Source organism: Octopus sinensis, linkage group LG13 (assembly GCF_006345805.1).
Source record: "Octopus sinensis linkage group LG13, ASM634580v1, whole genome shotgun sequence".
NCBI lineage: Eukaryota > Metazoa > Mollusca > Cephalopoda > Octopoda > Octopodidae > Octopus > Octopus sinensis.
The window spans coordinates 71,923,563-71,949,690 of record NC_043009.1 but is presented as its reverse complement, the minus strand read 5'-3'; the positions used below and the strand labels follow the sequence as shown (position 1 = coordinate 71,949,690).

General features: G+C 36.9%; 1 protein-coding gene across 1 annotated transcript in view; it reads left to right on the top strand.

Moving 5' to 3' along the window:
- Positions 1-26,128, top strand: part of LOC115218401 (kelch-like protein 8) — an 82,082-nt gene that overhangs the window by 39,404 nt on the left and 16,550 nt on the right. The window contains exons 3-5 of the mRNA XM_036508091.1: positions 19,973-20,116; positions 22,210-22,321; positions 22,702-22,932. Of these exons, the coding sequence (XP_036363984.1) occupies positions 19,973-20,116; positions 22,210-22,321; positions 22,702-22,932 (487 nt within the window). The remainder of the gene's footprint in view (positions 1-19,972; positions 20,117-22,209; positions 22,322-22,701; positions 22,933-26,128) is intronic.

Sequence of the window (26,128 nt, the reverse complement as noted above, 5' to 3'; positions counted from 1 at the left end):
ACAATAAGTCTCTGTAGCTGGATGTATTTTCAGCTACTGAGTGACCCATGCTGCACACCTAAAGCTACTGGTTGCAATAGTTGTGAACCTATCAACACATACGCAACTATTTTGCCCTTGCTGCTCTCTCACCTCTGTTTAAAGCATTTGTTTATCTCTTTTATCCAATTCATTCCACAAAACTGCAGCAAGACTATAGAGTGTGATTTGAGGAATATTTGGCTGCTAATCATGGAAGGTCAGACACCCATATTGAGGCCTTCTTGTTGGCTCATGACAGTGTGTAGTTCTGTCCAAAGTTATAGCATGGACATTTTTATATTACTAGACATTTAAGGTTTGTAAATCTCTGCAGAAGTATTGTTAGCGTAAAGTAACATGACCACAGGTCAACAACAGAGTTTGGACATAACTACTAATAGGTGATGGGCTGCTCTTTGATAAATTTATTTGAGTAACCACAGGAGAAAATTCTAGACAAAATGTACCTTTTTTTTGTACAATAACAAATTGTTTTAGCCCCATATCAGCTCTAGCTGGGTAAATTTGTGATCATTGGCATTCCAGCTGTGACCATCCCATCAGTTTATAATGCAGTAAGCCAATGACTGCATTATCCAAAAGTACTTTTCATTTCTAAAACAATATAGTTACATTTAAAGGAGACTTGGCTGCTGTTTCAGGTAGACTTTGTGACCATGTGAGGGCTCTAATGTTTATTTATCAAGCAACTAGTACATAAGGAGCTGCCAGTAGTGTAGAGAATGGCAGCTGACCAATATTTACCCCCCCCCCCAATGAATTTTCTTGATAGGGCTTCAGAATCTAAACCAAATTAATGCAGTAGAAACACTAAAGTTTTTAGTATGTAGTCATAAACTATGACCTCATTAAAGCTTTCTCTTTTACAACTCAATAAATGTTGAATAATTTCTTGCTCTTTCACTGCCAACCAAACTGAAGTGCCTTGCAACAAGCAGGAGAACATTTGGTAAGCAATAACAAAAGTCAATAAAATTTGATAGTAATAAGGTTCTGTTAGTTTTAGAAAAAACTACAGTGGCTCATCCCATGGGCATCAAGACTATGGAATTAAAAAAACCAAGCTGAGTTAATTTGGTTAATGCTTAACTGTTTGGATTGTTGCATATTTGTAAAGTGTTGTTGAAGACATGATAAGGTACATAATCGATAAGGTACATAATCGATAAGGTACATAATCGATAAGGTACACATGTTTTTTATCCCTTCTGGACATCTGACACAATGTATGTACTTTTGTAAGAAACTATCCCTCAGCTAAGTTTTAAATGTGCATATCAACCTCTCATAGACAGAGTAACTCTTTTATCCTTATTCTAATACAATAAAGCTAGAGGATTGACTGAAACAGTCAAGCTACACTATTTAATTATATTACATTGTTATGAAAATAAATCTCACTGAGGACAACTTCATTTTCCAGCCATTTGGGGTTGATAAATACCAGGCAAGTACTTGGTCTGAGCTAATATATTGCACCTATTCCTTACTAAAAAGGTGACATTATGCCTGTCCTAGAAACCACTGTTCTAACACAATTGTCTATCTATTGTAACCATCATTACAAAAACTAATGAAAATGTTCACACACAAAGTAATTTGACAGACCAACTCCTTGTCATCCTTAGTTTGTCTACTTCCTCGACAGCTTCCAATATAATATTGGATCCTGTAGTGTCAGAGATTTGCTCTCCTATTTTACAGTTATTGACTTTCTTTGAAAACGTTGACGAAATTAATATTGTTGTCCTTAATATTGGCAAAACCTTAAGCCTACGTCTAATGAGAGTCTGTAAGCTCAGTTGCCTGTCACTGAACTCTATCGGTTTCTTTAATTTCTAACTCCTAATCAGATCATAAGGTTTGTCTGAGCACCCTATCACCTGTGGTGTAAGAGTTGAGTATGTCTCCTGCACTTCTCTTTCTATTTTAAACAACTTACTTGCTTTTAACCACACACACACACACACTCTTAAACAAACTCTGTGTGTGTTTGCATGTGTACTGGCATTTTTTAGTATATACACACACGCACACACATTGTTCAGATTTACTTGATATTTTTTATATTTATGTGTGTGATCCTCTCTTTGCATATATCTTAGCTCTTTGAATAATTTACCTATTCCTTTGGTGTGTATGAGCATACCATCAGCACTCTAGACTTTGCATAGATTTACATGTATGCATTCAATTACACATATGTATGCACATACAAACACACATACGTGAGTTTGGGTATTGCTTTGAACTGAGAATGATGCACCCATTATCTTTATTATGTGTATACTCCTTATGCATGTGTGTGTGTGTGTGTGTGTATAACTGTTTGTCTGTCAATTGTTGTTGTGGGTGGTACTATGATTTCTATCAGATAGTTCACTTATTCACCTCCTGTGTAAACGATGTCCATGACAATCAATTGCATTAATCATTAATTAAGCTTCCTTACCTATCATCATCTTAGCTATTTATATATTTTCATTATCAGCAATTGAAATACCAGGATTAGTTTTCTCATTAACCACTTGCTGTTGATCTATTAGGATGAGTTAAGCAATCAATGCATTTATAGTATTTACTTATGAATCTTTATGTTCTGAGTTCAAATTACTCCAGGTTAAAGTTTGCTTTCCATCTTCACAGGTCAGTAAAATAAGTACCAGTAATAATATGCAAAGATTCTTTTTTTAAATTGACTTCTGCCATAGGATTGGCTGTTGATAAAGTACCAGTCATTCAATGGTATTGACTACAAGTCTTCCCCAAAACTTATCAAGGTGGCTAGCTGGCAGAATCCTTAACCCACTGGGCAAAATGTTTAACAGCATTTCATCTGTTTGTACATTCAAATAAGTACAAGTCAAGCACTGGGGTCGCTGTAGTTGACTTACCCCATTTCCCAAAATTTTTGGTCCTCTGCCAAATATTTATATCTGAGACACCCAGCTTGTTGCTGGTGGTGTCATTAATGTACCAGTTGTTCACTTCCCATGAACTTGGGTGGTATTCCCTTTTCTGGTTTCAAAACTTTTGGGGAGACCCCTTGCACTGTTGAGTAACACTATTCTTTAGATCTGCTTTATTATTAACTAGCAGTATCGCCCGGCGTTGCTTGGGTTTGTAAGGGAAATAACTATATAAGCATTTTTAGAGAGTTACTTCCCTTATAGATGCCAATTCGGGCTTTCTTAGCCATTTCTGTTTTGGTGTCTTCAAGCCATGAAGTCGTTGCTCTAAAAGAATGCTGATCTCCTTGACAATGCTTTACACTCCCTTCCCCACAGCTTCACGACGGAGGGAAGAAGGGGGGAGAAGCAAACAGGTGCAGGTGTGACCATGGACGCCAACTCCGCCGCCATCGACACACGAAAAATTATGCATTAAAATGGAATAAAAAATGATGTTAAATTATTTTTAAAATCGTAGACTCATCGTAGACGCGCGCTAATACTCAGACGGGCTCGATATGAATCACGACTATAAGATACCCGAATTTGGTTAAACTGCACCGCAAAATGTGGGAGTAGTTAGGAATCTAAATCGAAGGGGACAGACACTCACACAACTACAGTTTTATATATATAGATATTATAATTATTGTTGTTGTTATTGTCATTTTGTTTTTGTATTAGCAGAATGTCCGTTTGAATCAGTCGTAAATTTTTAGCTGCGTTTAAAAATTGTGTTTATTATTCAACTGACCAGGCTACTAAGGAACTGGTCTGTTCCATTTTGTTATGGCTCTTTGGAGTAGAATATGTTGAATATGTTAACTTTCTCTTGAATCTATTCTTTTAAAACAAAAATATGGTATGATATATGGTTGTTGCAATAGCCATTGCAAAAACTGATTTCCCACTGCTTCTTCTCACTACTCTCCTTGGGGGCTCAAGATGTAGTCTTTATGTCAGCAGCAGCAGCAGCAGCAGCAGCAACAACATGCTGCACAAAGAAAGAAATACAACTTGCTGACCACCACTACCACCATGGCCATATGTGGCAGCAATGGCAATAACAAAACCATCATCATCAGCTGCAGCAACAGCAACAACAGCAACAGCGGCACCAAAAATGAAAAGATAGATGGCAACAGGGGCATTACCACTATCACCACCACCTCCACCACCACTGCTGCAATAAATAGCAGTGACAACAACAACAAGCGTGATGACAAGAAAAGTAAAGAAAAGAACAGCAATATTGACAAAGAGAACAATGAAAATATGAAGATTAACAGCAGCAACAATACATCTGCCAATTCTACCAACACAACCACTGCCGCCGCCACCACCACTACCAGCATTGACAGTAACACCATTAACAGTGCCAATACTGCTGCTGGCAAATCAACTGTTAACAGTTTTGTTACAGTATGTCAAATGCAAAAATCAATTCCTCTACTGCCGGATGATTAGAAAAATGCCAAAATTTTCCCTTTTGGTCAAAAATTCTTCAACTTCTTTTTGAGTTCCACTTGGGGATGAGAGTGAGTGCAAAGGGTCTCCTCTCAGTGTGCACCTGAAGACCATAGAAAGCACTGTGTGAGGGCACTTTCCTTTAGTGATTGGTGTGATTCTGGTTCTGTGGCTGTCCCTTGGTGGGATGTCACTTTTCATGCTTTTGAAGACTTTCATTCTCCATGCCATTTTCTTTCTTTGCATAATCGTCCCCCCCCTCCACCATGTAAGTAATTTGTTCTTGTAATGTTTTCTTCATCTGTTACCCTTGTGTCAAATAAAATATCTTTAAATTTTTATGGCCTGTCGGTGACAGATTCATTATCATCAGCTTCAGTGTCACCAACTGTATCACTTGCAGTATTAGTAAAGTGCTTTTATCCCACTGAAATAATAATAATAATAATAATAATAATTAATTCTTTTATTGGCCACAAGGGCTGACAAAAATTAATTATAACAAAAAAGGGACAAAACAGGACGAAAGGTTACAAAGGGTTTTGTCCGTTTGTAAAAAAACCATGTAAAAATAGTGTAACAATAAAAAATTATAACAACGAAAAACTCCCAATAGGGGGAGGCATTACGAAAGGTTCCTGATAATAATAATAATAATAATAATAATAATGATAATAATAATAATCCTTTCTACTGAAGGCACAAGGCCTGAAATTTTGGAGGAGGGGACTAGTCAATTACATCAACCCCAGTGCTTCACTGGCACTTAATTTATTGACCCCTAAAGGATGAAAGGCAAAGTTGACCTTGGTGGAATTTGAACTCAGAATATAGCAGCAGACAAAATACCACTACGCATTTCACCTGGCGTTCTAACGATTCTGTCAACATGATACCTTCATAATAATAATAATAATAATAATAGTAATAATAGCCAATATAAATGTTGTTTTTTTTTTTCCAGTCACACTTTACATCATATAGAGTGAGTGGGAGAGATGCAGAATAAGTACACATACTAGGCTTGGTGGCAGACAATAAATAAATGAATGCTATACACATTGTGAGAAAGAACCATAGAGATCATAGAAAGGAAGGAGGAGGAGAGGGAGTGTGTGTGTGCATGTATCATTATCATAATTTTAATGGGTCAGAGTTTGTGGCAGATTTTTGTTTTATTGGATACCCTTCCTGTTTACCTGCAAAGTAATATTTCCCTGTGGCTTGTTGTGCTTTTGTAGAATACTAGAAATGAGTGCTTGTATGACAGTGGCCCTCATTTACAACATCATTTAGCGTCTGCTTTCCATGCTAGCATGGGTTGGGCTACTAGCATATATATAAATGTGTGTATGTATATATATATATATATAAATATGTGTGTGTGTGTGTGTGTATATATATATATATATATGAGCAAAACATCCCCTGTCCAATGGACGGTGCTGAGTTGTCAAACATTTAAACCAAATTTTCTCAAAACAACTTGTCCGACCATCCCATAGGCCTCCCCTTTGAGAAACCCTGATTTAACCTAAATTTGAGACACCAGCAAAAGAAGAAATAAAGATAGAGTTTTTTTTCTGTTCCAAAGAAAAACGATTTTATTCACACAAATATGCAACCGAAGAGTTTAAAGTACCAGTAATGATAAGGCTGTTGACTGGGAGAACACAAACATGGTTGAAACAGTACACAACAGTTGATGTACTTGCACATACAAATGCATGTTCCCACGGCTTTATTGATCGCATTCTCACTTGGAATCGATTTTTGTAATTATTTCAAGACTTATACGCACCCTGATATCGTCGGTATCTACATATCAAATTTGAGCGCAATCGGATGGAGGATGCCCAAGATTCTAGAAGACACTCACACAGACAGACAGAACGGATTTTATATAATAGATATTTATTTATGTGTGGGTGTGGGTATGTGTGTGTGTGTATATATATATATATATATATATATATACATTCGCACACACACACACAAGGCACGGTGAATAAACTGTCATCTAAATTACGCAAAAATGAAAATACCACTGACATCTCATTTTAACAGATATATTTACCAAAATTACATAAGAATATCTTGAGTAAATTTATTCAATAAAATCACGATTTACTTCAATCACAGCCTCTAGATGTCTTCAGAATCTCCTGCAACTCTTTTGGATGGTCTCCTTATTTAAGTTGGTGAATGCTGCCATAATCCTTGCCTTCAGTTCATCTTTGGTGTTACAGGGAGTTTTGTTGGTCTCTCACTCAACTGTGCCCCACACTTAAGTGAGTTGCAGTGTAGGAGTTAAGTGGCCTGATGTCAGGGGTGATGTGGTCGTAGAAATTGTCTGACAGCCATAACTGGGTTCTCCTGCTTATATGCCATGGTGCAGAGTCCTGTTACCAAATATAGGGTGTTCCAGCAGCCACTCTCTTGATCCAGGGCAGCACTACCTCCTCCAGGTATTTGATGTAGACCTTTTTTGTCTGAGGTTGTATGGGAAGATCAATAGAGGCATAATGTCATCATCACTAGTGATCACTCCAAACACTATGATGTTGACTAGATGCTTGATTTTTATCACTCTTGGTACATGTCCTCAGATTGCGCTGTTCTCAGATTGACACCCACACAATCTGAAATGTTTGTATTGGAGCTTCTGGCTTGAATGCCAAGCAGTACAGCATGATGTTTTCAAATTTCTGGGAGAGTGAATTGCGATATGGTGCTGTTTTTTTTACAAACAGTGCTCAACTGACCCTACTATACTGTGTAGTTGATAAAATCAAAAACAAACACTGCACATGTGCAAAATAAAAAATATAAAATGGTGACAGTTTACCCATTGCACCCTGCACACACACACACACACTGAGAGAGCAAGTAAATGTGTGTGAATTGGGTAATATAAAATCAACAGGGAAAGTGATAAGTAATTTGTTTTACAATTTTTTCATACTTTTTGAGTATTGTTTATCTAGTTTTATTGACTTCATAAGAATCTAAATTTTTGACAGAATGTGAAATAAATATTTTTTGGAATTGGAGCTCAAGGCACATAGAAAGCTATAAACAATAGCATGTAGATATTGGGCTGAAAAAAAAACCCCTTTTGAAAAGAAAAAGTCAAAAGCTGCCTGTGGGACTTGAACCCACATCTCCTGCGGACATGACTTGTGTTCTATCACTGGGCCAAAGCAATCCTTCAAATTTTTCTATTCAGTTTAGAAACTTTGTTCTTCTCAACAAGAATTGCATATTGTTGTCATTATAAACTTTTGTGAAAAGTGAAACAATTCTTTTGTGGAACAATGGATCTTGAAACTGACAAAGCTATAAGCAGTAGCATGCAAATGTTGGGCTGAATGACCCTTTTCAATAGAAAATGTCGAAGGCTGACTATGGGATTGAACCTACATCTCCTGCAGACAATACAATCATTCTATCATTGTACCAAAGCAAGCCTTCAAATTCCTCTACTTTCGAAACTTTATTCTTGAAACAATATTTATTGAAATTTGGAAAGGTGTCAGCGTTTGAATCCCATTATGTAAAATAATAACAGTGAATTAAAAGAGGAGCATGTTAACACATCATAAACTTTATGATAGGATTTTTTAGTGCAGGAATTTTGTATTATCATCATTAAAATTGGTTAATTATTTCTATTATTGTTTAGATGCAGGACAGTGTTGATTCAGGAGACCTGTTCTACTCACTTCTATTTGTTACTATTGCCACATTACATTTTTGTTTGTGTAGGAAACATGGAGACTGGTGCAATGGCAGTTTATTACTGTGACCACAAGACAATTTTGTTTCTATGGTAACTATAAAACATAGAGGCTGTCTGGTTGGATCAATATCAGTTATATTTATATGACTGTGGTCACATAACAGTTTTGTTTTTAAGGAAACTATCAAGTCAATGGAGAAGTCTCTTTGGGGTAACTCGATATAGTAGAAATAGCAGCCAAATTAAACTTGAACCACTCTCTATTGGGTAATGTGGTAAGGAATAAAGATACTATGACTGAAAAAGAATGAGTGGTTATGGCTTGAATGCCAGTGGTCATAGGTATGATCAATCAGAGTCACAGGTCAGCTCTGATCAATAACCTGGGGTCAAATAAAAACTCTGGTCTCATCATTGTTTTGTTACTATGGTTACAATCAAGCTCAGAGGCAAGTTTCTTTGTTGGTTTGAACTTTCTTTGATTGAACTTTCTCAGAGGCAAGTTTCTTTGTTGGTTAGAACTGGTTACATGAGTGGTGTGAAGGTATGTGGCCCAGTGGTTAAGGTGTTGGATTCATGATCATCAAGTCAGGGGTTCAATTCCTGAACTAGGTAGTGTGTTGTGTTCTTGAGCAAAACTCTTCATTTTACTTTAGGCTAATGTTGTGTGGGGACTGGCATGCCAAAGAATAGACCCAATGTTTACTCTGCATGTCTTGAAAGGTGACTAAAAGAGGTTGAGGTAAGACTTGCACTCTGACCTTGTAAAAGCCTTGCCAGCAATGACTACCCAAACAGACCCATGGGTTGGAGGGTCGTCGTCTGATTGGTGCAGAAGTGCCATCTTCCATGAATAGTAGGGAATCCCCAACAAATGGTGGATGCAGCAATGCACTGTTGCAGTGCATGTCCCCACCCCACCCCATACTACTACTACTACTACGTTACTGGTGTAGATTTGTAAAACTTCTAGAGCAAGAGACAAAATGCCTTGTGGTATTTGTTCCAGTTCCCTGTTCTGAATTCACCTCCTTTGACACTGCTGCTAAGCTGTGTGTGCCCTTGTCTTTCCATAAGAAAACATCAACAGCATGGAGAAGTGAGATCTACCCATGGGCAACTGCTCAGGAACTTTCCAGGTGGAGATGGATGCTCGGTCACGACTGAAAGAAGCTTTAACGAGAGAGTCACATGTTCGTTTTGTTTCTACAGTAATGATCAAGCAAGTGGGGGAAGACGAACAAAATGCTATAAATTGTGTGGTTGCTATGAGACCGTGTACAGAAATACATTATGATAACATCAGACAAGTTTATGTTTTAACAAACCGTGGGAAAATATCAAGCCATGATATTAGCTGATTATTGACGAAAACAAAGCAAAAAATAGAAATACACACATACATTCATACATACATTCATTCATACATACATTTACATACATACACACATACATACGTACGTACGTATGTGTGTGTGTATTTCATCTCCTTATTCTTTTAATTTTTCCAGCATGATGTTATAATTGTCTTCATTTTTTCCCCCTTATTGCTTGCTTGTTTACTGTGATCCATTCTCTAAACAAAGGTAAACATTTGGTTTTCACACATTAAACAGATTAAAAAAAAAAAAAAGCGAGAGTATGCATGTCTCTCTGTATGTATGCTTTACTCAACGACCATATCTATATATCTATAGATTTTTTTTTGTTAATATTGTATATAGTCAGATGTAAACACCTGTCTTTCTGTACAATATATGGATTTCTAGGCTGTGTCGCCAGTTAAAGAAGGTACTCATTTGATGATGAAATTCTAATGCAGAATTAAAACTGATCTGGTTGACATCTATGAAAATATTGTATATAACAGCAAGAAAATCTCTTTCTATGTTTGGTGTTGGCTTAAAATATAGAGACATTTTCTGCAGGTCAGTATAAGATAAGAACACATACTGTTAATGCAACATTTGTGTGTGTGTTGTGAGGGAAGTGGAGCTTTTCAAAGTCCCATATTCAGAGAGTGGCTGCTAATCTATAAGATTACTTGCAATTTCCAACCCAGTTGTCCATTTTGCCATGTGCCTCTTCTATTTTTTTCTCTTTTGCTGATAATGTCTCAAAACAACCATACTATGTAACTAATGAGGAGGAGGATCCAATGAGTGAGCTTCTACGTAGTAACTCATACTACTAGAAATAGCAGCTAAATTCCCCTCAAACTTCACCCCAACACCTTTAAATGAAAAGAAGCTCATTGGGATATATAGTCAAGCTCGAACATTTTCCTCGTCATTCTGCTTAATTAAAACTAATTTGGGATAAAACAACTTTTAACGAGCAGGAAGTTGTTTTACAGTTTCTTAATTTAATATAGAATTATAATAATAGTGACCACATGGTTGTATTCTTAAGTCTTTCTCTCTCTCTCTCTCTCTCTTTATCTATCTATCTATCTATCTATCTATCTATCTATCTATCTATCTATCTATCTATCTATCTATCTATCTATCTGTCAGTCTGTCTAGCTGTGTGTCTGCCTCTCTGTCTGTCTTCCTGTCTGTCTGCCTATCTGTCCATTTATCTGTTTGTCTATCTATCTGTTCATCTGTCTGTCTGAGTCTATCTATTATATTATTATTGTTGTTGTTGTTGTTTTTGTTGCTGTTATCTCATTCCGTCTCTCTCTCTCTCTCTTCCTTTCTCCTACACAAACACAAGCATGCATGTTAGGCCTTATGCAGCATCTCTTATGCTAAACTTGCCTTCTTCCAGCACAGCAGTCAATAAAACTATCTACAGCTGAGACTTGTGTTTTCTTTCTAAACGAAACATCAAAGACGATAATATGCCATCATTCATCATTGCATCTCTCATCACTCCAAGAGAATTATCATCTGGTCTGAAAATGAAGAAATCTGTTAATCGGTAGGAATGATATGGAAATCTTTGATGGTTGATTCTTAACCTTTTGGAGACAAAGCTTACTGATAAAAAGTGTTGCATCTTTATAAGATATGAGAAAAATAATGATGTTATTGTTTAAAATGTGAAAAGGGTATTTGATATCATAAGGAAACTATATACAATTCTTGAAGAAATGTCTATCTTGTTTCTAGCACAAAAAGGGTTCGTCTGATTGATAGATTAATACAGTCCTCTCATAAAGGTTAAACAATTTATTAATTAACACTTTTGAGGTTAATTTTTTTACTAATACTTTCTCTATAGTAAAGAAAACAACTGTTTCCAAATGATATGACAATAAATTTCATCATTTAATGTCTGTTTTCTATGTTGGCAGGGCTGGAGAGCTGCACCAGGTTGCATAGTCTTGCTTTGGCATGTTTCTACTGTTTCATGCCCTTCCTAATGCCAACCGCTTTACACAGTGTGGACTGGTTGCTTTTTATGTAGCACCAGCACCTGTAAAATTTTTATGTGGCACCACCACCACCACCACCATCATCATCATCATTTAACATCTGTTGTCCATGCTGACATGGGTTGGATGGTTTGACGAGGATGGTAAGCTGGAAGGCTGCACCAAATACCAGTCTGATTTGGCATAGTTTCCTATGGGTGGATGCACTTCCTAATGCCAACCACTCCAAGAGTGTAATGGGTGCTTTTACATGCCTCTGGTATGGGTGCCATTTGTGTGACACCAGTATCTGTCACGACTGTGATTTTGTTGAACTTGATAAGTCTTCTCAAGCACGACATAATGCCAAAGGTTTGTAAAAATATTGACTTTCAGTTGGCATAAAAAAGTATGTTTATTCTTGAAAAAATCCCTTTATTTTTCTAGCCCAGAAATTGGCTGATTGGTCTGCCTAGTCATTTGATAAGGGGCAAAACTGAACGTTAAAGCAATCAGAACAAAAAAAAGTTGAGCTGATCTGTGAACCCTTACCTTGCCTCATAATGGTGAAAGTTTTATTTATTTATTCCTTAACTGTGTTTAGTGAAGGATATCAGTTGAGTCAACTTTGGAACCTTGGATCAGAGATTTAAGGTAAATGAATGATGTAGAATGAGTGATTACAAAATTAATGATGGAAATAATACCAATTGACAACAAGTTTGAGTGGTGGGTGTATTGAGTAGACATAAACAACCACTGGAATTGGATAATCTGAAGTCTTGGTTGCTATTCTATTGAACCATAAGAGACAGAACAAACTGAGAACAGTTTAGATTAATGATTGAAGAGATTTAGTGAAAGAATTTATTGATCAAGTTTGTGTGTATTTTCTTCTGAATGTTATTTAGACTTTAGTCATTTCTGATTGAGTGGATGTGTGGTTCCAACCATAAACCTTCCATTTTTTTTTCAACCATACTTTAACTAGGACTACATTATTAACTACATTGGCTTTTTGTTCTAAGACAATAGACTGATTTAGCTGCCATTTCTAGCAAGTTGTGCTGTTGTATATTAGGCTGTATATATGTTGTATATATCCCTCCAGGGATACAGGCATCCAGCAACAGGACCTCCGTAATGCTATGATGGACCGTGAGGTCTGGTGTAACATAGTAAATTCCATTGTCTCGACCATGGTCGAACAATGATGATGATGATATTAGGCTCCCTATTTGACCTGTTCTGAATTTAGTGTAAGGTACTAATAGTCAGAGGAAAGGAATTATTTTAATGTTTCTTTGGTGGACTACAGTTTCAGTAGAGTACCTTTTTGTCATGTAATTTGGGACTTGTAAAATATTTCCTGTTACACAAGACTGAAATATATATCTAAAGAAAAAGGCAAGTCCTTCTGGTACAGATTTGGTAATCTTAACAAATCTATAACTTTCTGGCAAAGTTGGTAGGCATTGTACTTCCTAGCCTTTATTTTTTTTATTTCTAAAAGAAATTTTGGTTCCAGAAATGTCTCATTCATCTTTGAGGAGAACATCACAAACATGGTCATATTTTAGAACCATTATATCTGAAAATCAGTGAAGGTCTGTGGCTTGGTGGGTAGGCTATTTGGCTCATGGTCATAAGGTCGTGAGTTCGATTCCATGTTGTGTTCTTGAGCAAGACCCTTTATTTCACATTACTCCAGTCGATGCAAATGGCAAAAATGAATAGCACCTGTATTTCAAAGGGCCAGCCTTGTCACATTCTGTGTCACACTGTGTCTCTCTGTGAACTATGTTAAGGATGTGTGTGCCTGTGGAGGGCTCAGCCACCTGCACATTAATTTCATGAGCAAGCTGTTCCACTATTCAGGTCAAGTGGAACCCTCATCATTGTAGCCAATGGGGTGCCAGTTGTTTTGATACTAAATGTACAGGGATTGTTGAAAGGCATGATAATGAGGTTGTATCAAAGCATGACTTTCACCTGTGAGAGTGACTAGAGGGTGCACGGTATTGACAAGCATCCTGAAATGGGCGAAACGTGACCGTTGTTCTTATGATGTACTACTAGAGAACACATGAATAAATTAAATGTAAGAAAAGAATTGGCTTTTTGGAAACTTATAACCAATAATTTTATAACTCCTGAATGCATGTCATGAATATTCACAATAATGGCTATTTCTAGCTCTGCTCTAAAAAAACAGAAAAAATTGGAATTAAAAGCCTTTTGGAACAAACATTTGGGTCAAATAATCAAAAGATCACAATTTCAACCTTGTTGGGTATCTCATTAGCTTTGTTCTTGTTAAAACCACAGGCTGTTTATATATATCTGTCAATAACCAAAATGAATATTCTTGAAGTATAAACTAAACTGTTTTAGAATAAAGCTAGAAATACTTTCTTAATCAAATTAATTCTTGTATCCTGTCGTGTGGTACATAATTTCTCTCAAACACTAATTACCTAACCTACACGACCAGATTGCTTTCTCTAGATATTGACTGATATATAACCAGGGTAACTAAAAGAACACATATGGTTTGAGTGCATTGGATCTGACGAAACCCAATTAAGTTGAAACTGTTACTGTTTGTCTGTTGTTAGTTCTACATATTCTCTCTTGTGGTTATAACTCTCAGATTCTTTTAAAAATAATATAAACAATTTTTTTGTATATATAATTAATGATAATATTTTGTTTAGAAATCTAGCTATTAGTTTTTTTGTGCACTTTTACTTTGGAAGATATTCAAGAATAATGTAAATCAACTTCTGTTACTTTTTCCTTGATATTAAATTAACGAACCTCATTGCTTTCAAGAAGCAAAGGTGATTTTCTGATAAACGTAATGAACACTTTTTTTATTTCATAGAAGATAGAATTTTGTTACATATGTTTTGCTTTGTGGACTTTTGATCTTTTGGCAGTAAATTAATCAAAAGTTGTTACCTTTGGAGAATCTTAATTCTCTGTATCTCTTACTCTATTTACAAATATCTCTTCTCTCTCAGCGATTGCTCTTATCTAAGCTAATTTGTGGCATAAGATTTGCCTCGTTGAGTTTCAAGATTGCTGCCAAAACAGACATTGCACACCCTTCTCCACTTATTTTATCTGTCTCTCTAGTGAATGTTTTTTTTTTTTTTGTGTGTATTTCTGTCTTACACAGTGAATCTGAATTTCTATATTATCAAGACAGAACATTGAATTAATAAAGCGTTAATACTGTTACCGGCAAAAGTGGACTTGATAGTCCATACCTCACCTATTGCAGCTGCATCTTATTCAAGGCCAGGACATAAAACTCACAACTGATTTGGTCAGTCTGGCTGCAATGAAAAGTGTACAATTAATAGCTAACATCTGATGGCATCAAAGCTTTTCTAAGAAATGTAGTGATGCACGTTAGTGAGACGTAGACATTGAATGTGGAATATTTCCAAAGACTGGAAAGAAATTACTCAGTTATGGCCTGTTGGATGTGCTATGTTAACTAATAGGGATGGTGGAACACAAATGAGCTGCAGGTGCCGCCAACGTTAAGGACATCAGCTAATATGGGGATATAATTGAGCTGATATAGACACATATAATGTGAAGGAATGATAAATACCTGGTGAAAAAGTGTCCTGTAAGATCTCAAACACAACAACATGGGACTAAGAGAAATGGCAATATGATTTAAGGTAGACTTCTCAACCAGTGCCAACATGGCAAAAATGGTTTTGAAAAATTGGGAAACAATGATTTGGTAACTGGAGCTCTCTGGAGTTGGCAACTTATGCTGAATTCCGGTATAGATATAGTTGATGATTATAGATTGGAGGATGGGGTACAGGCTCTTTCATACTGACATACTATAGATGTATATGGCATCATCATCATCATCATCATCATCATTTAGCGTCCATTCTCCATGCTAGCATGGGTTGGACGGTTCAACTGGGGTCTGTGAAGCTGGAAGGCTTCATCAGGCCCAGTCAGATCTGGCAGTGTTTCTACGGCTGGATGCCCTTCCTAACGTCAACCACTCCGTGAGTGTAGTGGGTGCTTTTTACGTGCCACCCGCACAGGTGCCAGACATATATATATATACAGGCACTGGCATAGCTGTGTGGTAAGAAGCTTGCTTCCCAACTACATGGTTCTGGGATCAATCCCATTGTGTGGCACCTTGGACAAGTGTCTTCTATAGCTATGGGCAGGCCAAAGCCTTGTGAGTAGATTTGGTAGGTGGAAACTGAAAGAATCCCGGCATATATGTGTGCGTGTGTGTGTGGGGTCTTTGTGTCTACATTTGTCCTTCACCACTGTTTGACGACTGGTGTTGGTGTGTTTACATCCCCATAACTTAACAGTTTGGCAAAAGAGACCAATAGAATAAGTATTAGGTTTTAAAAAAAATCCTGGGGTTGATTTGTTTGACTAAAACCTTTCAAGGCAGTGCCCCAGCATAGCTGAAGTCAAATGACTGAAAGAAAAGATAAAAGATATGTATACCTTCTGTCTATGGAAAGAATGATTTCTAATCTGTATAAAATCATGAAGCCATTGACTGGCATTTTTGTTTCTTTCTCAACCTACTTCAGAACCCTTGTTAAAAGTTCCTTAATTAACTATTTTCTGGTAGCAGACTTAAAACATTCTGTGCCTTGCTTTGTACCTTATGATAAGTAGAGTGTTCCTTCCATTAATGCCTAACTACAGCCAGGTAAACTGAGCCATTTGAGTATCAAGTGTCCTGACCACATGACCGATCGTTGATAAAGAACCACCAACATTTCAACAAGGTCATCCACTACCCTTATTGACTTAAAACATTACATTTGTCACTCAAATATGAAAACTAAAGAAAGTCATTGTTATAAGAAATAATTCAGAATTTTCTTCACCAACTTTAAAACTTTGTGCGTGTATGGCATTTAAAAATCTGTCTTGTAGTTACTTCATCCAGATATTTAACATCTGCTGTGGTAAAGTGATGAGTTTTCGGTGTGTTAAAACTGCTTGACTCATTCTGCTAGTCTTTTTATGAAAATGTGTGAACATCACAACTTCTATTCAAGCTAAAAGAGATATTTAATGCTTTTCAGAACACCTGTGACCAGGCTGATTACAGTTTTACCATTAATTAATCATATGTAATTTGATGGGATAAATTAGTATATATTACGAAAGTAAATCACTAGGTCCCCTTGAGAAACGATAATTAAGTTAATGTTACCATTTAATTTATTAACTAATGCATTAAATATGTAAATATTAATTTCATTATCTTGGGTTACTTCATGCATAAGCAGTTCATTGGTGATATATATATGGCTAATTATTGCAGTGCAGGTTAGTTGGTGCATCTCAGACTAGTCTGAAGTCACTAACCACTAACCTATGTAAAGGGTACATTCTTCACCAGGAAAGAACTTTCCATTCACAAGTGTATACCTATCCTATTTTCTGTTGAGAATGTTGTCAATCTAGCTTGTGTGTCCACCTGCTTGGTGGCTGATTAGGTGGCTGGTAAGTTTTCCTGAAGTTAGTGTTGCAGAAATAACAAAGCATTTGCCTCACAGAACTCTAACAGCCTGGTTCACTCCTCATCTCTGTAAGCAAAGCTGTACTCTGCATGCATGCCATGAAATCCATTGATATGCTGCACAACATGGCTGTTACAATCATCAACCACATCATCTATGGTATTGAGATAATCTGAAGAAGGGCTTCCTAGAAACTGTTTTTCTGTTCATTTGCTAGTCCAGCTTGTGGAACATATGCCAAGGTAATTGTTACTGTTGCATTATCTAATACTCATCTTAGCTTAACAAACCTTTCTCACACACACACACACACACACACACACTCTCTCTCTCTCTCTCTCTCTCTGACTACTTTGATTATTTTATCCATTTCTCTGCCAAGAGTATGCCTATGCAAACCATACCATCACTGCTACCTACTCAGAAGAGTTTATACCTTTGTTCTTTGCTCATGGAAAGTCTGGTGGAAGCTTCCCTCCATCTTACATCTTGCTCACAGCACACATTTATATATCTCCACTCTAATATTTTAATAATTTCTCCTGACCATCCTTTCATTGTGTTGACATTGACTGTGGAAGCCTTAAGGATATGGACTAAGGGATATCCATAAATGACAGTGCCCCACCAGGATCACAGCTCACAGGCTGAAACCAGTAAAAGAGCATCTAATTTTTTTGTTTTCTGCCAGAATAGGATGAAGACAGCCACAATATTCAAGCAAACCTTCTAAAAGCAATTAAGGATTCAATACTGGGTGATCAGTTAGCAAATATATGTTCGCTTAAATGTTGTGAAGTTTTTCTGTTGATCTACAATTTGAGTTCAAATCCAACTGTAGTCAACTTTACAGTTGTTAAATAACTATTACTTATTGCTATTTAGTTTTATGTCATCTCTGGTCAACAGACCTATGAGGAAAGGCATTCCAACCACGATCATCCTGCCTTTTATTCTTCTTCTCCTTCTCCTTCTTCATCTCCTTCTTCTTCTTCTTCTCCTTCTCCTTCTCCTTCTTCTTCTTCTTCTCCTTCTTCTTCTTCTTCTTCTTCTTCTTCTTCTTCTTCTTCTTCTTCTTCTTCTTCTTCTTCTTCTTCTTCTTCTTCTTCTTCTCCTTCTCTTCTTCTCTTCTTCTTCTTCTTCTTCTTCTTCCTCTCTCTCTTCTCTTCTCCTTCTTCTCTCCTTCTTCTCTCTTTCTCTCTTCTTTCTTCTTCTTCTTCTTCTTCTTCTTCTCCTCTTCTTCTTCTTCTCTCTTCTTCTTCTTCTTCTCCTTCTCCTTCTTTCTCCTTCTCTCTCTTCTCCTCTTCTTTCTTCTCCTTCTTCTTCTTCTTCTTCTTCTTCTTGTCTCTTCTTCTCTTCTTCTTCTTCTCTCTCCTTCTCTTCTTCTTCTTCTTCTCTTCTTTCTCTTCTTCCTTTCTCTTCTCTTCTTCTTCTTCTTCTTCTTCTCCTTCTCCTTCTTCTTCTTCTTCTTCTTCTTCTTCTTCTTCTTCTCCTCTTCTTCTTCTTCTCTTCTCCTTCTTCTTCTTCTTCTCTTCTTTCTTCTTCTTCTTCTTCTTCTTCTCTTCTTCTTCTTCTTCTTCTTCTTCTCTCTTCTCCTTCTCTCTTCTTCTTCTCCTTCTCTTCTCTTCTCCTTCTTCTTTTAAGTAGTGGGGTTAGGATATTAAAGACTGTGCTATTGTCTAATATGTGTCTTACCCATTTTTACGATGGTGGATTGTAATTTGAAGGAGAATTGGCTGCTATTCCTGGTACACTGAATGATGACATGGAGTTGCAGTAATATACAGTTGATTATTCTTGGGCGCTATTCTGTCCACTAATTCAGCATTGTTCCTGTTATTATTGAAGATGGTGAGCTGACAGATTCATTAGCACAGTGGGGAGGGGGGGGGGAATGTTTAATGGTTTTTCATTTGTTTTTGCATTCTGTATTAAAATTTCACCAAGTTTGACTTTGCCTTCCATCGTTTTGGGGGTCAATGAAATGGATACCAGTTGGGTGCTGGGGGCAATGTAATTGATTAGCCCCTCCCCACAAACTTCAGGCCTTGTGTCTATAGTAGAGAGAAATGTTATTATTAGGGCTGTGAGCTGGCAGAATTGTTAATGTTGTGAAAAATACTTTGCAATATTTGTTCTAGCTATTTGCATTTTGAGTTCAAATCCCGTCAAGGTCAACTATACTTTTCATCCCTCCTGGGTTGATAAAATAAAGTATGCGTTAGGTGCTGGGTTGATGGTATTGACTTACCCTACCCTTCAAGATTGCTGGCTTTGTGTCCAAAGTAGTAATCATCGTCATTTTCCTTATTAATTGTTAGAGTATCAGATTAAATTACATAGCACTTTTTGTTCCAGTTTATTGCAATCTGTGTTCAAGTCACACTTAGGTTAACTTTTCTTTTCTTCCCGCCAGGGCCACTAAAATAAAGTACCAATGAAACACTGTGGTTGATATCATTTGCTGGCCCCCGCCCCGAAAATTTTGTCCTTGTAGCTATATAACAAATGACCATGTACTTTACTTTGTAAGTTCAAATCATGCTAAGGGTAACTTTCTCTTTCATCTTTCTGAGGTTGATAAAACAAGTTGTCACTCAAATATAATCTTAGAAAGCATCCAAAATATGAATGGAATTACAGCAGAAGAAACAAGTACTTGAGTGGTATTTTTTTTACCCCAGAAGGATGAAAAATAAAGCTGATCCATCATCAGATTTGAACTCACAATATGCAGAGATGTAACTTTATATCATAACACATTGTGTGCTACTCTACCAATTTTTATAATACTGCCTAACAATAATAGTTATAATAAAGTTAGTAGTAATAATAGTAATATGAATATTTCTTGTTGCAGGTGTACTTTTTTGTGTGGGGGGTCGGGGAGCAGCAGGTGACCCTTTCAAGAGTATAGAATGTTATAACTACCGCAAAAATTCCTGGTTTCCAATTGCTGAAATGAATACTCGCAGACGACATGTTGGAGTATGTGCTGCTTCAGGTGAGTGCAGTGTTTTCTCTTCTACAGGTGTGCTGTGTCCATTCATATCTACCCCATGTCATCAAATGAGATATGTTTAATTAGGATGTTTACATTTTGTGTTCATACCTCATTAACCTAACCTACCTTTTGTTCTTCTGGGATTGTTACAATAAAGAATCAGTTAAGTCCAGGTATCTCAAGTTAAAAATTGTTTGTAATCCAGTGTTTCCCCTCCTGAAAAGCCAAATGTTTGAATGGCTTTGAAATTAACAAGCAACTCTGGAGACATGTTCATCAGGAGATCGAACCTTACTACTGTAGCTATTGTATTCTTCTTATTTAGGTCAACTGTTCTGCGTTTAGGTCAATCCCTTATTTCAGACATGGTGTATCTAGAATGATATAATGCAATCTATCCTGCCTTTTCGTAATGTAGTAGAGTGGGCTTTCACTGAGAATTGGCTACTATTTCCAGTAGATGAGGCAAGTGCTTAATGGCTTCATCATTGGCTAGTAGTCGTTATCACTGCTTATTTTGTCTGGTTGACAAGGGACATCATAGTTAATATACAACAGTCATCAGTTCAACCTAAAATCCACCCAAGAACTGAGCATAAAATCAAATTCCTTATATTATTTAATTTCAACTTATTCGGATTCCCCTTCAAATGATGCCGACCAACTTTTGCTTGCCTTCCTTCCTTGTAAGGGTTGATTAAAATATATGCCAGCCATGTACAAGGCTTGATTAGATTAATTGCATTTGCTTGTTGTGGCTTCATTATTATTTCATTAGGACCGTGCATTAACAGAATTAATTATGTCAGGCTTCATGCCTTGTGGTATTTAGTCTGTGTTTCTAAATTCTGGATACAAATCAAGGTGGGATCAGTAATATTCTTTTTCTTTTATTCTTTTACTTGTATCAGTCACTTGACTCCGGTCATGCTGGAGCACTGCTTTTAGTCGAATAAATTGACCCCGGGACTTTGTAAGCCTAGTACTTATTTCTATCAAATCACCTTTGCTGAACTGCTAAGTTACGGCGGATGTTAACACACCAATGTCGGCTGTCAAGCGATGGTGGGAGAACAAATACATACAAACATACATACGTACATATATATATATATATATATATATATATATGTGTGTGTGTGTGTGTATGTATGATGGGCTTCTTTCAGTTTCCATCTACCAAATCCACTTTGGTCGGCCAGAGACTATAGCAAAAGACACTTACCCAAGGTGACACGCAGTGGAACTGAACCCAAAACCATGTGGTTGTGAAGCAATCTTCTTACCACACAGCCGTCTCTGTGCCTACTACCAATACTCGTCCTTGCAACCGTGTGACCTTGTGCTTCAACCAGAAATATTTTCATCATCATCATCAAGGAGGTGAGCTGGCAGAATCGTTGCTACACTGGGCCAAATGCTTAGCAGCATTTTAATCATCTTTACATTCTGAGTTCAAATTCTGCTGAGGTTGACTTTGCCTTTTATCCTTTCAGGGTCGATAAAATAAGTACCAGTCATATACTGGGGTCGTAATCAACTTGCCCCTCCACCCAAACTTGCTGGCCTTGTGCTAAAATTTGAACCTATTATTATTTACTACTACTACTACTACTACTACTACTACTACTAATAATAATAATAATAATAATAATAATAATAATAATATAATAATAATAATAAGGCTGTGAGCTGGCCAAACCATTAGTATGCCAGGCAAATTGCTTAGTACCATTTCTTCTGAGTTTAAATTCTATCGAGGTTGGCTTTGCCTTTCATCCTTTTAGGGTTAGTGAAATAAGTACCAGTTATGCCCTGCTCCCTCAAATTTTCAGCCTCTGTGTCTATAGTAGAAGCAATTGTTCATCATCTGGAGAAATACTGTAGCAGAGTGGAAACAGTACTGACCTCGCAATTGCTTGCTACTAAAATTGTGTTATATTGAGTAAACTGCAAATCTACTCTGCCATTACAGAATTTGTTCTCCCTCCTCTGCCGGAGAATAATTATATTTATGAATAAAATTAAGAAAACTTTGTATTACAATTTAACGTAAAAAAAAAAATGTTAATTTCTGGCTAATTATTTTACAGGTCGCCTTTATGCAATTGGAGGACATGATGGATTCACACATCTGAACAGTGGGGAAGTGTTTGATCCAGTCAAAAACAAGTGGTCATATATTGCCCCTATGGGATCCCTCAGGTAAAACACATCTATTTCTGTTGGAATATCTCTCTTATTTTCATGATGTGATTGCTTAGTTTTAGAAAGACATTGTTTGAGATGTGTGAGAGGCCAGATGTGGCCAGTTTTAACTTAAAACTGGTAGAATATTTGGGGAGGCTATGGTTGGTCTGAATGCTAAAAGATTAAGGCAATAGAATATGATTTGAGAGAAGTTGACTGCTGTTTCTTGCCAGTTGAATGGTTATGTAGAGGTTCCTTTATTGGTTTGTTTGTTTGCATGTGAACTGTAGGGTGATATGATGATGATAATGATGCAGTGCTTGTATTATTATTGAACATTTTTCTGTGATATTTGTCAAAGATTCTAATCAAACTGACTTGTAAAATATTTTCAGACGTGGAATTGCCCTGGCCTGTTTAGGAGGTCCAATCTACGCCATTGGTGGTTTGGATGACACATCCTGCTTCAACACCGTGGAACGATATGATCCTTCGACAGATGTCTGGACGTTTTTATCATCCATGAAGGTTCCTAGAGGCGGTGTAGGAGTTACGTCACAGAAAGTAACTATTTCTATTCCTATTATCATTAACGTGTTGACCCAGCAGAATCATTTGTACGCCAGGCAAAATGCTTAGTGACATTTTACCAATCCTTCCGTTCTGAGTTCAAATTCTGCCAGGGTTGACTTTGGCTTTCATCCTTTTTGGGTTGATAAAATGATTACCAGTTGAACTCTGGGGTCGATGTAATTGACTTAGCTCCTCCCTCAAAATTGCTGGCCTTCTGATAAAATTTGAAAACTTTCATGCCAGGTGAAGTGCTTAATGGCATTTCGTCTGTCTTTACGTTCTGAGTTCAAATTCCGCCGAGGTCGACTTTGCCTTTCATCCTTTCAGGGTCGATTAAATAAGTACCGGTTACGCACTGGGGTCGATATAATCAACTTAATCCCTTTGTCTGTCCTTGTTTGTCCTCTCTGTGTTTAGCCCCTTGTGGGTAGTAAAGAAATAGGTATTTCATCTGTCTTTACATTCTGAGTTCAAATTTTGCCATGGTTGACTTTGCTTTTCATCATTTTGCGGTCGATTAAATAAGTACCAGTTATGCACTGGGATCGATGTAATTGGCTTAATCCTTTGTCTGTCCTTGTTTGTCCCCTCCATGTTTAGCCTCCTGTGGGCAATAAAGAAATAAATTATTATTATTATGATGATGATTACCATTATGAATGTGAGTTGTCAGAATCGTAAGGATTTTGTCTGTCTCTACATTCTGCATTTAAATTCTACCAAAATTGAATTTGCTTTCCATCCTTTCAGGAGGTCATTAAAGTAAGTATCACTTGAGCACTGGGGTTGATGTAATCAGCTAGTCCCCTCCTTGCGAAATTTCGCCTCATGAACTTGTAGTAGAAACAATTAATATTATCATTATAGTCATCTGTATCTTAATACCGTAGTACCAACCTACCATCCTTCTTACCTATCTTTTATATCCAATTGCAAACTATGCAGTGAAACCAAAGAATATAATCTACGAGAGACACAACACTTATATCATTTATATTATTCAAATAAGTAATAAATGAATATTTTAAATTAAGGATGGTATATGAATTTTTCATTATTCATTTAATCTTTTACCAATAATTGGATTGTGGCCAAACTGGTTTACCACTTTCAAGCATTTTGTCAAGGATATTGGTTCCAAGAATCATTTTAAAATTTGGTACCAATTTTATTAATGTGTACTCGTTGCACTGTTGTGTTGTGTTATGTCAGCAACATCACTTGTTTTAAGCAGCATAAATATAAATACAGAGACACAAAGAAATATATATATATATATACACACACACACACTCACATACATATATGCAACATCAACAGCAGTATCTAAATCAAATCAAATGGAAATTGTAGTTGTGAGCCCCAGGCTGGTAGCACGTAAAAAGCACCATCTAAACGTGGCTGATGCCAGTGCTGCCTTGATTGTCTCCCGTGCTGGTGGCACATAAAAAGCACCATCTGAATGTGTTCGATGCCAGCTCCTCTGGCCACTGTGCTGGTGGCACGTAAAAAGCACCCACTACACTCTTGGAGTAGTTGTCGTTAGGAAGGGCATCCAGCTGTAGAAACACTGCCAGATCAGATTGGGGCCTTGTGCAGCCTCCTGGCTTCCCAGACCCCCGCCGAACCATCCCATGCCAGCATGGAAAACGGATGTTAAACGATGACGATGATAATGATACAACTATATGAGTATGTAGTTGTGTGTGTGATGAGCTTCTTAGTATTTCTGTCTGCCAAATTCTATCCAAGGCATTAATCAACTTGAGACGATATTAGAAGACCCTTGCCTAAGGTGCTACACAGTTGCACACCTTTGCCTGCACCTATACCACAGACAGGTTTTTCTTTTCCAGAATCCACAGCTACTATCCATGAGACTTTGGTTCAAGAGTAGCCACATGAACTTTGCTCTGATGCCAAAATAGGTACTAGTAATACCCAAGAGTTAACTGAAGGAATTCTGGAGTCCTTCCTTGTACCAATATCAGGAATTACTAATTTTAGGCTGTAGAGTAGCAGACAAAATCATTTGTTTTAAGTGCTTGGACTGCTTTAGATGAAGTTTCAATCATACCAAAGCTAATTTTACCTTTCATCTCTGGTATTTGATGCCAAAAGCTAGTACCAGTCATATACTATGGTCATTTTTAGACATTTATACCCTTTCCCTAACAATGCAAGAAATTACTGTCACTCTGTTATTTGTAGTTGTGAATTGATTAATATAGCATTAATTAGTTTAACATCTTAGGTAATATCAATTCGGGAATTCAATTTAATTTATTCATTGATAATTCTTTTCGTATAGATTTCCTTTTTGGAAATTTGATATTACTGTCATCCGTGAACAGAGTTATCGTCTCGACCTTTGAATTCGAGGTCGAAAGCTCTTGTCATGACATTACACTAATTCAAAAAAAGGGGAATAACTCTGCTGAGTTACCTCCCTTGATATCAATAAGAAACTATCTTAGCACTGTTATAGTTTTTTTTATTCATTTTGATGGACAAGGGCGAGTTGTATAGGTAGAAAACCACAAATTTACTGCAGGCAAAAAGATTGAGTAGCGTCCATGCCTTTGCTAAAGCAATTGACTTTAACTTAGAATCAGATTTGGTTGGCTTTAATTATTTCAAGCACTGTTTTGCTTCATCGTTTGCTCATGAAATCACTGTTCACTTTCAAATACTGTTGTATGCAGTTGATAAACCAACCAGTCATAATACGACACAAAGGTTATTATTATTATTATTATTATTTATTCTTCGATAAGAGTTGATAATTACACCTTCCATTAACTTTTGTAACCAGAGACATAAAACAGACTTAGTCTGTCACCCAGTTCAACACCCACTTCAGGGTTTTGGGTACCTTTAGTGGATTTCTCTTTCTTTGGAGTAGATCTGGGGATAATTCGATATTTTCATAAACAGCTCTCTGCTACCTTTCTAATTCCCTTTCTTTTACTAGTCTTGGAGATCCTACAAGACTCTTCCTGACTAAGCTATAATTTTTGTTTTCTTTTCATTAGAGGTGTTGGAGTGAGAGAAGCAAGAGAGTTTATAAATGATAGGAAAGCTTGGAGAGTGTTTGTGGACGGATGAGTGAATTTGATGTTGCTCAAAAGGGTACAGAACCAGCATGATGCGGCAGGAGTAAACCAACATATGTTGTCGGGCCCCGCTGCTGATATTGAGGGTTGCATTCTGTGCCTTAACCAAAGCATAGGATGGGGCTTGCCACTT